The sequence below is a fragment of the Aethalodelphis obliquidens genome, unplaced genomic scaffold, assembly GCF_003676395.1.
Source record: "Aethalodelphis obliquidens isolate GAN/ISIS:26980383/991018 unplaced genomic scaffold, ASM367639v1 scaffold28, whole genome shotgun sequence".
NCBI lineage: Eukaryota > Metazoa > Chordata > Mammalia > Artiodactyla > Delphinidae > Aethalodelphis > Aethalodelphis obliquidens.
Window position 1 is genome coordinate 13,990,275 of NW_020837972.1, and position 12,993 is coordinate 14,003,267.

Genomic DNA, 12,993 nt, shown 5'->3' on the forward strand with positions numbered 1-12,993 from the left:
CTGCAGTATTTACAACTGGAATAATACAATGTCTTGGATTTGCTTCAGAATCATTTAGGAGTGTGGCAAGCGGGTCAGAGTAAGACCAAAAGCATCAACTATGTGTTGATAATTGTTGAACTTAGAAATGGGTACACAGGAGAAATGGGTACTTTATGCTAATCTTTACTTTTGAATATGTTTGAAATTGTCTATAGTAAAAAGTTGTTCAAACGTGAATCACCTCTTTACCTAACAAATTTCCTTAAAGAGGACATTTTAGAAAGGAAAAATTAGTGTCACATGCCAATAATGGAAGATAACTATAAAAATAAATACAATGAAGGCAAAGCAGCATTACTAAATACTAGTTGTCCATGCCTCTGAATCTGAAGGTACTTTCTCATTGTTGAAAAGTAAGTCCTAAGAGATGTGTTCAAGACATTTTCAGAAAATCAAAATATGGAGATTTACTTCTGGAGGTAACCTAATAGCTAGGAAGGCAAGTCATAAAAGGAATACTTTCTCATCATACGTGACCATGTACTCTGAGGTTATTTAATACTTCATCTGCCTGGTTACCACCTAAAACCTTCTGTGGCGGGGGAGGGGGGGGTGTGCCACCAGGGTTCCAAGGAACCTTACTTTGATAAATAATGATATAGTGTCATTGGCTTTTAAAATTGGGCAGAATAATGGCAGTGCTCTCATTTCATTGCATGGAGCATATTCCTCCATCACTAACTGTTCCATTTCTCCTCCATTCTTCCATCACTAACTATGTTCTCTGGTCTTCAGCCTTTTTTTTTGTGTGTACCCAACTCTTTCAATATGTGGTCTTTGCACACACTGAATCCTCTTACCACTCTGAAACTCAGTTTCCAAATCTGCAAAATTCAGACAATGATAGTTCCTTTCCCATAGAGTTGTTGAGAAGGATTAAATGAGATAATGCTTTTTTTAAAAATTGAAGTATATAGTTGATTTACGATATTGTGTTAGTTTCTGGTGTACAGCAAAGTGATTCAATTATATATATATATATATATATATATATATACACAATAATTCAGTTATATATATATAATAGATTACATATATATAAATATATTAATTATATTTATGATGTAATTAAGATGTTATGGAAAATGCCAAATGAACTTTTTTGGCCAACCCAATATAATATATATATATATGGTCTTTTTCATTCTCTTCCATTATGGTTTATTACAGGATATTGAATATGGTTCCCTGTGCTGTACAGTAGGACCTTGTTGTTTAATCTATTTTATTCATAGTAGTTTGTATCTGCTGATCTCAAACTCCTAATTTATCCCTCTCCCCCTTTCCCCTTTGGTAACCATAAGTTTGTTTTCTATGTCTGTGAGTCTGTTTCTGTTTTGTAAATAAGTTCATTTGTGTCATATTTTAGATTCCACATATGAGTGATGATATATGATATTTGTCTTTCTCTTTCTGACTTGCTTCACTTAGTGTGATAATCTCTAGGTCCATCCATGTTGCTGCAAATGGCATTATTTCATTATTTTTTATGGCTGAGTACTATTCCATTTTATATATATACCACATCTTCTTTATCCATTTATCTGTTGATGGACATTGAGGTTGTTTCCATGTCTTGGCTATTGTACATAGTGCTGCTATGAACATAGGGGTGCATGTATCTTTTCGAATTATAGTTTTGTCTGGGTATATGCCCAGGAGTGGGATTGCTGGATCATATGGCAACTCTGTTTTTAACTTTTTGAGGAACCTCTGTGATGTTTTCCATAGTGGCTGCACCAATTTACATTCCCACCAACAGTGTAGGAGGATTCCCTTTTCTCCACACTCTCTCCAGAATTTACTATTTGTAGACTTTTTAATGATGGCCATTCTGATTGGTGTGAGGTGACACCTCATTGTAGTTCTGATTTGCATTTCTCTAATAATTAGCGACATTGAGCATCTTTTCATGCGCCTGTTGGCCATCTGGATGTCTTCTTTGGAGAAATGTCTATTTAGGTCTCTGCCCTAAATGAGATAACGTTTATCAAAGGTTTAACACAAATGGTGACTAGAACATAGAACATAGTAACACTCGATAAGTGCAGTTATTATTATCTGAGACAGCAATGAATGTATTTGTCTTATAGACTCTTGGGAACTACACAACCAGGAAGGAGGACTCCTGGTTTATCCATGTTGGTCCAGGGGCATTTGGAGCAGTTTATATCAATATTCTAGAAGAGAAATGGATATTAAACAGAGAAGGTGGGATTCAGATTAAACATAAAGTAGAACTTTCAAGAAGTGGGATTAGTAAGCCCTGAGTAATAGAATCATTTTCTCTCCTTAAAAGTCTGTACGAAAAAATACAGAATCTTGTAATTTGAATAGTTTAGCATGATCCTGTTTAAGGGCACAAAGATAGATGAATTGGTCTCATTATCATATTTCCCATTATCTCAGTAATTATTTGAATCATTTACTGTTCACTGGACTTTTGGAAATGGGTACAGACTGTCAAGTACCCTGGTGTCCCTTGATGATGGTGGATAATGATTAGCCATATTATACTCAGAGAATTTATGGACAGAGAGAGTAAGGGGTTTACCTCAACACAGTCATGTTAGTGAGGTGGGATTTGAACTGCCTCAGGAGGAGGGGCAGCTATTTCTCTGAGCTGGTGGTACTGCCTTTTTGCATCATCAGAGAGAAGGACGTATAAGAATCTCTTTAGCTCCTGCTCTAGAGTACCTGGGTTTGCAAATCCTGGAATCCCTTCTCCCTGGTCTCCCTTTTTCTAATGAAAGAACAATGCCGTTCAGGTAAAGAAGTACTCTCTAGACTTGGCCAGCAAATTGATTTTAATTGGAATGCCAACTCCAACCACTTAGTGGTGGCTATCTAAAGAATGTGTTGAGAAGGATTCTGAGGTCTTGTCTCAGAGAGAGTGCTGACACCGGCGTAGCACAGAGGATAGGCAGTGATTGTGCCACATGCTTGTATTCATTAACCAGCATACTGAAAGGTCTCAGCATGGTGACTGATTGCACCTGGTAAAACAGAGAGCAATATCCTATGGGAATGAGAACAAGGTGGTTACGCATTGATAAAGTGATGGAGGAACTGGAGTTTGAGTCGCATTGGAGAAGCCAGACCTAAGGTCCATTTACACACATGGTATTTGATTTTTATAGAAGTTCATGTGACTGATGAGGAGACTGAGGCATAGACAAGTGAAGTCACTCTTCCAAGATCACACAATTAGGAAATAGCCTAGCTGAGATTTGAACACAGGCAGGCAGTCTGGCTTCGAGGCCCTGAATTTATCACCCAAGACTCCCAACTTAGAAGTCTAAACACTGTGTGCTTCTCAGTATGTACCTCCTTTGGTATCTGACAGTTTTCACAGTGTGCCACCCTGGGGTGCCTGGTATCCCAAGATCCCCTGTCCACCACGAAAAACCAGAAACTGTATTTTGTACAGACTTCCTTTGCTCTTATAGAATCACCTTGGGCAAGTCACTTGACCATCCTACACCTCAACTTCCTCACCTTTAAAATGCAATATCAACAGCTTCCCCTCCCACCTTACCTGGCTGCTGTTCAGGTTCAAAAGACACAATATTGTGCAAATGGAAACTTTATCAACATTCTAAGAACTTAGAACAGGAACATGCTGGGAAATGTTGATTGATCTGGTGGGGGTAGGATCCCATCTACCTCTCCCCGGCATGTGACTCAATTCAGACCACAATGTCATGACTAAGGATGGTGTCAAATATCCCGGGCTACGTAAAGAGCCAGTTCTCAATGGCATTTCAAATGACAGCAACTTCAGGGTGGGAAATAGTGCCTGAGAGTGATGGGAGAGTGGGGAATTTGGGGCAGGAGGGAGAGAAGGGAACACATCTGGGCCTAGCCTCCACTTTCCTTCACCTCCAAGCTCCCCAGCCCTTACCTCCACCTGCTGGCTGGGCAACCCACATCAAGAAGCCAGCAAATGCATCTCTAGCTGTTGACCAGAAGGGGTCACTGCAGAGCGAGCAGTACTCTCAGGCGCTCACACAAGCAGACACGCAAATATCCAAATACCCAAAAATCCAAATGTAGATACACTTCTGGAAGGATGCTCGGTGACTCCAGAGTCCTCTCTGCCTTCCTCCCCGCCTTTCTCTCCTCTTCCCCTCCTGTTGCCTTTCAGCGAGTTTTGGAAGTTCACATTGGTGCCCTGGTCCCTTTGGTCCCCATCGCTATCACCATCAGCAAGAAGTTTATTCCCACTGTGGCCAAGACCCAGTGCCAGGTGCTGGGAGGCCTTTAAGACTTGGCGAAGCCTCCTTCCAGGAATGCGAAGTCTGGGGAGTGGGAGTAGCAACTCTGCTGAGATTAAAGGACTCCAAGGGAGAGATGGGCTGAGGGGTCCCGTGTCTCTTTTCCTTAATGAAAACCCTGGGCGTGAAGGAGAGAAATTCTGCCCAGACCTTCTGCGTCTGGGTTTTATTGTGATTCTGAACTTCCACTTTCTGGGATTAGGGCTGGACTGGGAAGGGGTAGCAGATGGGGAGACAGACAGAAGAGTATCCCCCTATAATCTTCTGATGTCCCCCTCAAAACCCACCCCCCAAAGCTTTCCTGTCCAAAACGGACTCCTCTCCCGGGACAAGCTGTCTTAAGGAAAAGCGGCTGCAGCAGAGTTCCGCAGGAGTGGATGGGGTGGGGTGGGGTGTGGGCACTCTTTCCTTTGCATGGGTTTGGCAGCAGGACGTTGGGCTGGCTGGCAGTGAGGCACAAAAGAGATAGCCCTTAGAGCCGCGTGCACAGATGCAACGCTGCACCCCTCTGCGGGCGGGGCCGGCTCGGCAGATGGCGAGAGGCCGAATTGTTGACGGATGGTCCATCAAACGGCACTTTCTGGGTGGTGGGGATCTCGCAGCACCCAGGCGCAAAGAGGAATTCCGAAGACGTCCCCCGTCCCCTTGCTGCGGTAGACAGCCCCTCCCAGAAGTGGGGCGGTGGCGGAGGGGCGGGGCAGGTTGGCGGGGGCGGATAGATTAAGTTTTTTTTCTCCCTTGATAGAAGATCTTCTTCAAGACTCGTGAAGGGGTTGGGAAGGGAGGCGGCGGGCCCAGAGAGCACGCAGGAGAGGGTAGGGGGAAGGCCCGCGGCGGAGGGGGAGGCGAGGGGGCTGGGAAGCAGGATCTCACGCCCGGTTCAGTTCGGGGTGCCGCGAGTGCTTTTCTCAGGGGTCAGCGCTGCAACTCCGTAGCCGCGGGGCCCCGGTGACGGGCGCGCGCCCCGCCCTTTCTCCTCCCTCGACCTGCGGGCTTTTGTTATGCAGATGGCGGCTGGAGGCTGAGGAGGCGGAGGGAGTTGGTGGGGCGGAGGAGAGGCGGAGAGGGGGGAGGAAAGTGCGGCTCGCGCGACCAGCCTCCTTTTCCAACGTCACATTGTGAGAGAGACAAAACCCGGGCGCTCCGGGGCTCACACGCGCACGCACACACGGACGACCCCGTCGCCTCTTCTCTCCGGCGCCGCCGAGAAAGCCAGCCCAACGTTCCCTTCCTGGGGCGCGGAGGCTGTGCAAGCTCAGAGCGCAGCCCAGAGCCGACCCAGAAGGCGGAGAGAACCGGCGCACAAGCCTTCTTCCTCCCCTGCCGGCCCGGGCTGAGGCGCCCATCCCCCGCCCTGAACCCCTGTCTCTCCCACCCCACCCTTCTCGGTCTCACACGGACAGAGAGCGGGGCCGGGTGTGCCCCCGTTCGGAATCCTCGTTTCAGCACTTCGGACAGCGCCCGGGAGCCCCGGGCCCTTTTGGTTGGCCATGGCGAGCGTTCAACAAGGAGAGAAACAGCTTTTTGAGAAGTTCTGGCGAGGAACCTTTAAAGCCGTGGCCACCCCGCGTCCCGAGAGCATCATTGTCGCCAGTATCACGGCCCGCAAGCCGCTGCCAAGGTAATGACCTCCTGCTTAAGAGGGGAGACCCTGATGGTCCCCCTTTCTGGCCTGTGCCCCAGAGCCCTGCGGGGTGGAGGCAGGCAGCTGGGCCAGAGCCCCTGTCTTTTCCCGTCACTACTCTGCATCTCCCACTGGAACATGGGAGAACGAATTGCTTGTGTGAGGTGGCAGCTGGTGGGGAGGGACGGGGAGTCTTTAAGGGGAGCAACGCTCAGCCGGCTGACCTGGCAGCCGCTGTTTGAAAGGTCTTGCTGTCTTTGGGTGGGCGGTGGAGGTGGGAGATGACTGAGAAACTTTTCTTGATATCCCAGGGCTCCGAGGACAGGGGGTGAAGGAATGGTGGATTTGAGGCAGTTAGCGGTGTTGTACAAGAAGAGATGAGGATTGAACTAGCTCAAGCCTTGTTCAGAGACAGCAGCACATTTCCGTGCTCAGCTCAGAAACTAGTGAGCTCTGACTGTTTTGACAAAAGCCCATATGCTATTCCCTCAAATACACCCTAAACAGCGCCCTCCTCCACACCTTCCTGGCGGCGGCTGCTGAACTATCTGGTCTCCAGCACGCAGAACCAGGAGTCTGAGCTCAAGAGTCGGGGAGGAGCCTTCCAAGAGCGTGAAGATGGTCTCAGAAGAGTTTTATTTGGTTTTTCAAAAAGAATCTGATTGCTTTGAACTCAGGCATAAGAACCGATCCTTGGGTGGTGGTGTAGAAATAGTGTGATGGAGGGGGGATGAGGGAAGAAATGAAAGAAAGGCAGAAAGAGGGAGAAGAAGATGTGGGGTGAAACTGAGAGGAGGTTGGGGGGAACAGAAGCATTCCAATACAGAGAAGACCCAATTGTTTTCGTAAATCATTCAATTTAGAGGAGTTCGAGAACGAAAGGAAGAAGCCTGTGCCCTCCGTCAGGGAAAATCAAGGCTGAATGAAAACTCTTCTTTTGCTGGTGTTGGATGAGTAGTTGGGTGGGAGAAAAAGAAAGAAGTGGACCAGGGGAGACCACTTGGAGGATTTATTAATCCTGGCAGGCTGCATTAGGGAGTAGGTTGAAAACATGTCTGGGGAAGTGCTTCGGACAGAATGCCTGTTGTGGCACAGCTGCATCTGAACTTTCCAGTGGGTGTGGGGTGGAGGACCGATGGGGGAGTTATATTTTAAGAATCAAACTCAGACTGGAGAACTTTTCATAGTCTGATAGAGACCTGGCTCATACAGGTCTTTAAGAAAAACGGGTACCCCATGTTGGGAATGGGTGAACTAGAAACATGACGGGCCAGCAGGATGTAGCAGGCGGCAAGTGGCAGCAGCAGCAGCCAGTATTTGTGGCTGGGATGAGGGGACATCCTGTGACACAGGCTGGAGAAGGGGAACAGTAACACCAAATGCCACCAAAAGCTGGTGTTGCTCTGCTTGGAAGGAGGTTCTTTGTAGAGAGCTTTGACATCAGTGGTTTTATCTTCCTGGGTTTCTGCCATCCATTCCACCTTCGAGTGCACCTCCTGTTGGCAAATCAGGTGCTGCGTTGGCCAAAGAATATGCCCTTGTAGAAGGGACTAGAGGAAATTTCATTGGAAACTAGAAGTGTGGCAGTTGGTCCCGAGTATTCCATGTATCTCAGGGGTGCAGGGAGAGGAGAGCAGATTCCTGGTGGTATTTTAATTCAGATAAGCATACCTGATGGCCACCTTGCTTGGTAACTTCACCTTTTGCCTGTCAGTCTGTTCCTGTCATGCCTTTTTTCCTGGTCATCCTCTCAGTCATATGAATTGCTCACAAGGTCTCCCACCCGCATGCTTCTGCAGCTTTGTGCAAATCCTGATTTAATCCATACGAGACTCATAATAGCCAACCCTCCCCACCCAGGCATCATTTCACTCCTGGTGTCTTTTAATGTCCTGAGTCTCCTTCCCCCTGAAAACCGCTCCCGAGGTGAAAGTCTGAGCATTTAGTCCCTAATTTATGTCGTGCTGAAAGGATCCTCTTTAATACTTCTGTAACAGGCGTGGCCTCTCTGTAGGAGAGATTCCACTTTGTGTTTAAGTCTTCAGGAGGGGGGGCTGGGTTGGAGTTGTCTTTTAACAGACTGTCTGTAAAGCCTGAAACATCCACATTTGCACCCACGCCAGCCACATCCAGCGATGGTCAATTTCTACCTCCTTTTTAAGGTTCTATGCTTACTTAAGGGTGAAAGTACCATGTTTCTAAAGCAGAGTTCTTAGGAAGGAAAGGGACAGAGGCATGAGCTTAGCATGAGCAGCTTCCTCTACAGGCAGTCTGGGCACTTGGTCTCATCAGAAATGTTGTCTAGTTCCATGAATGAGGCCCAGCTCACAGTCAGCGGATCTGCCCAAGTAGCTGTCTACAGGGAGATGGGGGAGGGGGAGGAGGAACCACCAGCCAGTCCTGTTGGTTGCACACTTAATACTTGTTTGTGGATGAGGGCTACTACCCCCTGAGTGAACTTCCCCAGGATATTTTAAGTCTGTTTCTGAAGATAATTTAGTACCAGGATAGAAGCTTACATTCAATTCGTTGATTTCATAGCAATATGCATACATCATACAACCTTACTCCAAGCAAAGCATCCCCTGCTCCCTCCCTCTCCGCCTCTGTGAGGCATACTTGATGAGGCAATATCTTTATAATGTATCAAGTTGCGAGCAGATGTCTGACTCAAATGTCCGAACGGTGTAGCAGTGTGGGAGGCGGTGCTTAAGGGCTCAGAGCTGAGCTTCGCCCGAACCCCAGTACCTGGTTGTGCCGTTTAGCGGAGTGCCTTAGGCAAGTGGCTCTACCTTGCTGAGCCTGTTTTGTCAGCTTGAAAATAGAAACAATAATCGTAGCTGTCTCAGGCAGTGAGTTAGGAGGACTGAGTCAGGTGAAGCACTTCCCACAGTGCGAGGGACAGAGTGATTGTTTAATACACACTGCCTCTAAAACAAACAGCTCAGAGCTATAATGGCCAAAGGAAATCTACAGTTCCTTCCAGTATTGTGTTTTTCCTGCCTACCCATTTCTCACCTTGATAATGCTAACCATAAAAATTGTGAGATTTCAGCTCCTGACAGGCGACAGGAGGTGGGGTGGGTGGGATGAGAGCAGTCCCATATTTTCCTCCCTAAGGTCCTATATTTCCTTCCCTGAGGGGAGGTTAGCTGCTTTGTGATCTGATGCTTTCAGTTAGGGGGTGGAGGGCTGGTGAAGAATTGTCTGGATTCAGAGTGGATTGGTACGACATCCCTATGGAAGATTATTCTGTTTTGTGTAGGGATGACCAAGCACTGCCAGTCTAGCCAAGGCTCAAACTCCTTGAAAACCATAGTTTTAATCCCTAGCCCATCAACTCTAGAGTGACAATGTAATTTGTAGTTCATATCAAGAGTGAAAAGCGTTGCCTGTGGGTGTTTATTCCAGGATGGAAGCTCTAATGGGAAGTATCCCAGGCAAACCTCACCCTGTACCAGCTGGAAGAGAGCCAGCATGAATCAATAAGATACTTGGAGTGTACGAGACCCCCCCCTCTTTTGTTCCTGCCAAAGAAGTGTAGTCGTTTTGCTGGCATTAAGTCATTCTCTTTTTTAATTGCTTAGTCCAGAAAAGTTTTCACCTGAGAAGTTTAGGCTGAAAGTGGGAAACCTAGTGTCGGAGGCCAACTCAAACTGTAATATTCAGATCAACAAAGAGTAGTTGAGGACTTAATGAACACGTAACTATCATTTGTAATTAGTATCTCAGTTGTTTGTAGATACAGGAGTGTTTGTAAAGGGCTAGAGAGGTGGCCCCCTTAAGGAGACTATGCATTCCCTTTACCATTCTTTGGGCAAGCTATTAATTTTCTTCGAAAATCCTTTCCATGCAGAATAGTCCAGAAGCAGACTTCAGCCCAGTCCCTGTCTAAAGGATCATAAATTCCAAACTATTGGAGATTTTACTGCATAAAGGGAAAGACGGCCAAATTGTAAGGCAGGGAAAATGCCTTTGAACCACTTAATTCAAGTCTCCCCTTCGTGCCAAGAGATCAGTTAGCACATTTGTGCTGACTCTGTCTCTAGGAGCAGAGTCTCTAACAGCAGAGCTGTTGGGAGGCGATGTCCTGTGGTTAAGAGCCAGGAGACGAGGGTCAGGGAAAATGCTTGCCCTGGCGATGAATGAACATTTTCTGTGGAAAGGGACTGTTACTGTTTGGGTCAAACCTTTCTACTTCTGAAAGGTGAAATTGGTTGAATGGTGTACAGGGTCAATGAGGGGATCGTTTCTGACACTGCCATGTTCACCTGGCAACTGTGCTGTCTTAGAGACCCGAGCTGCGGTAGATGTTCAATGAAAGTTGGATGCATTAATTGAATGAGTACACATGGTCCAGATCCAGTATGAGATTAGCCCTCTCCCAGCCCCACCCCGGTCCTGACAATCTGAGGATGCTGGTCAGTGCAACCCAGGAGGCTGGGAGACATACACACACTGCAAATAGATTTGACTCTCACTAGTGTCAGGATGAAGCTCTCTAGATATAGATGTCTGTGTGGCTGGGTGAGTGAACATGTCGGCTTGTCCGGGGGCAGGAGGTCGAACTTAATGTCACTTGGAAGTGCTTTCCAGGCCCGTGTCAGTCTCCGTTAACTCCACCCCGACTCCAGGCCACCAAAATGGGGCCACGTCCCTAAAAGCCTACCTCCTCTAAATGAGGATGGAAGCCTGGGTCAGGTGCCTTCTGCTCCACGGCGCCTCAGTCATCCCACAGGGGCACAGTACATTTTTTAAAATATCGTTTCTTTCAGAGTGGCTGGACTTACCTTCCTGCAAAGTGGAAGAGTTCGCAGGGGCTTAACAAAACCGGAGTTCTGTAATTGCTTGTTAGTAAGACTTTCTCTGAGGTGCGAGAGAATATTTCTGGGGTGGAAGAGGTAGAATGGTGAAGAGCTTGGGCTCTGAAGTCAGATGGACCCAGGCTGACATTCTGCTGGTCTACTTCCCAGCTCTGGAATCTGTTAGTCACTTCACCTCTCTACGCTTCACTTTCCCCATCGGTGAAATATTCATCTCACGGAGTTGTAGTGAGATTATTCTCACTACAGTCGCCTAAAAGAGCCCCTGGAGATTTGTACAGAGCTGTTTTAAAAATCCGACAGGACCTGAAGGCAAACTAATCGCAGGAAATGTTTCCTTTTACTGTTTACAGACGCTCACTGGCTCCGTGGCTTTTGGCAAGCAACTTGACCTTCTCAATCTCAGTTTCCTCATCCATAAAATGGGACTAATAATAGCAGCCACCTCCAAGAGCTGTTGGGGGGACTGAATGAGCTAATATATGGGAAGCACTGTTTGGCACACAGTGAGGGCTCCATCAGTGGTAGCTCTTACTATTAATAATAGATGATCGTTTTTATTGTTCCTACGTGTCAGGCCCATCAGGGAGGAAAAGATGAATGAAATGCAGTCTTTCCATTTGAGGGCCTCGGAATTTAGCAGCAAAGGGAGACATAGACAGGAGTGTGTATGACTGAGGCAGATCATCTTAAGTACTATAAATGTAGGTAGGAATAAAGAAAGGGGGATGTGGAAAACCAGAGGAAGAAGAGACCCTCAGTGAGACCTGGAGTCCCTTGCTTATTATCATACAGTAATCCTTAGTTATCTCACCTGTAAAATGGGAATGATTCTTTTTCTTCATCAGTTTTACCTACAAATGCAAGGAATGATCAGAATGAATACAGCCTTTATTCCCCGTAGAGTCTCAAGAAAGAGCTTTCCTTTTCCCAGAAGAAAAAGCAGGTTAAACTCTGGAGGGGGCATTATCTGTGGGGAGTCCCAGTCAGTGCTAATGAAGGGAGGCTATGGAAAGGAACTGCCCTTTTAATATAAATCTCCCAACTCCCCTGTCAGTGGCTTAAGGATACAGACGCGGGCATGGGCTGTTAGGTTTCTTGTCCTTCATGGTCCAGCGCTGGCTAAAACAAAATCCGGTCTTCATTCCTCAAGCAGCCACCGACGCTGGGGGGAGCAGAGTGAGCCCATACATGTCAAAGAGAAAATAAACCACTGGGGAATGAATGTACAAAGAAGCAGCTGCCTGTGGCTAAAAACCAAAGCTGTACTTCATTCATTCAACAATTTCCTTGAGCTCCTGCTTGGTATAGCAGTGAACAGCATGAAGCCCCCCGCTCTCATGGGGGAGAAAAATAGTAAATGAAGAAACAAACAAATAGTATAAGGTCAGGTGGTAGTAGGTGCTTTTAAAAAGAATGAAGCTGAGCAAAAGGCTAGAGGGTGAGGGCGGGGATGGCTTTATTGGATGGAGTGGCCAGGGACCTGGAGGAGAGAGGGAGCCAGCCATGAGGATTACTGGGGGGAAAGTGTTTGAGGGAACAGCATGTGCAAAGGCCCTGAGGTGGAAGCATGCTTGATGTATTTGAGAAATAGCAAGGAGGTCAGTGTGGCTGGAGCAGAATGGGTGAGGGGGAGACTGACAGGAGCTGACTCCCTAGACATAGGCAGGAAACAGATCAAGCAGGGCCTTGTAAGACATCTAAGGACTTCCCAGGTCCTCAGCTTCTAGGCTGGGGGGATGGAGGGGGTCGCAGGGGCGCTCCTGCCCTCTCAGTCAGGGTCCCTGGTCTGATCTGCTTCTCTTGGCTCCTCTCTCCCGACTCTAGTGCAACCAGGGATGACTTTGAACCGCAGAGTCAGAAGCCTAGCTGGGCCCCTCCATGTTTTATGGACAAACATGAAATTTACACATCACTCTGATTGTGATCAATCAGATTAGTAAATTGAAAAAGATACTGTTTAGACTTCCAAATAGAAGTGGCAAATCTTATTCCCATGACGGTGAGGGCTTGGTGTATCTCTCATATCCATGGGTGCAAATCTATACTATCCCTCTCACCTCACAGCCCCCTTTGCCACACACCCTTGAAGCTACAGTCTGCGCTCGCACGCTCTTTCTCTCCCTCTCTCTCCCTCTCCCTCCCTCCCTCCCTCCCTCTCCCTCCCTCCCTCTCCCTCCCTCCCTCCCTCTCTCTCTCTCTCCCTCCCTCTCTCTCTCTCCCTCCC

At 47.3% G+C, this 12,993-nt stretch overlaps 1 protein-coding gene across 1 annotated transcript in view; it reads left to right on the plus strand.

Annotated features, from left to right (window-relative positions):
• The first annotated feature begins 3,746 nt into the window (after nucleotides 1-3,746).
• SRRM4 (serine/arginine repetitive matrix 4) overlaps nucleotides 3,747-12,993 on the plus strand; it is a 169,762-nt gene continuing 160,515 nt past the window's right edge. The window contains exons 1-3 of the mRNA XM_027125289.1: nucleotides 3,747-3,827; nucleotides 4,190-4,291; nucleotides 5,723-5,940. Of these exons, the coding sequence (XP_026981090.1) occupies nucleotides 3,747-3,827; nucleotides 4,190-4,291; nucleotides 5,723-5,940 (401 nt within the window). The remainder of the gene's footprint in view (nucleotides 3,828-4,189; nucleotides 4,292-5,722; nucleotides 5,941-12,993) is intronic.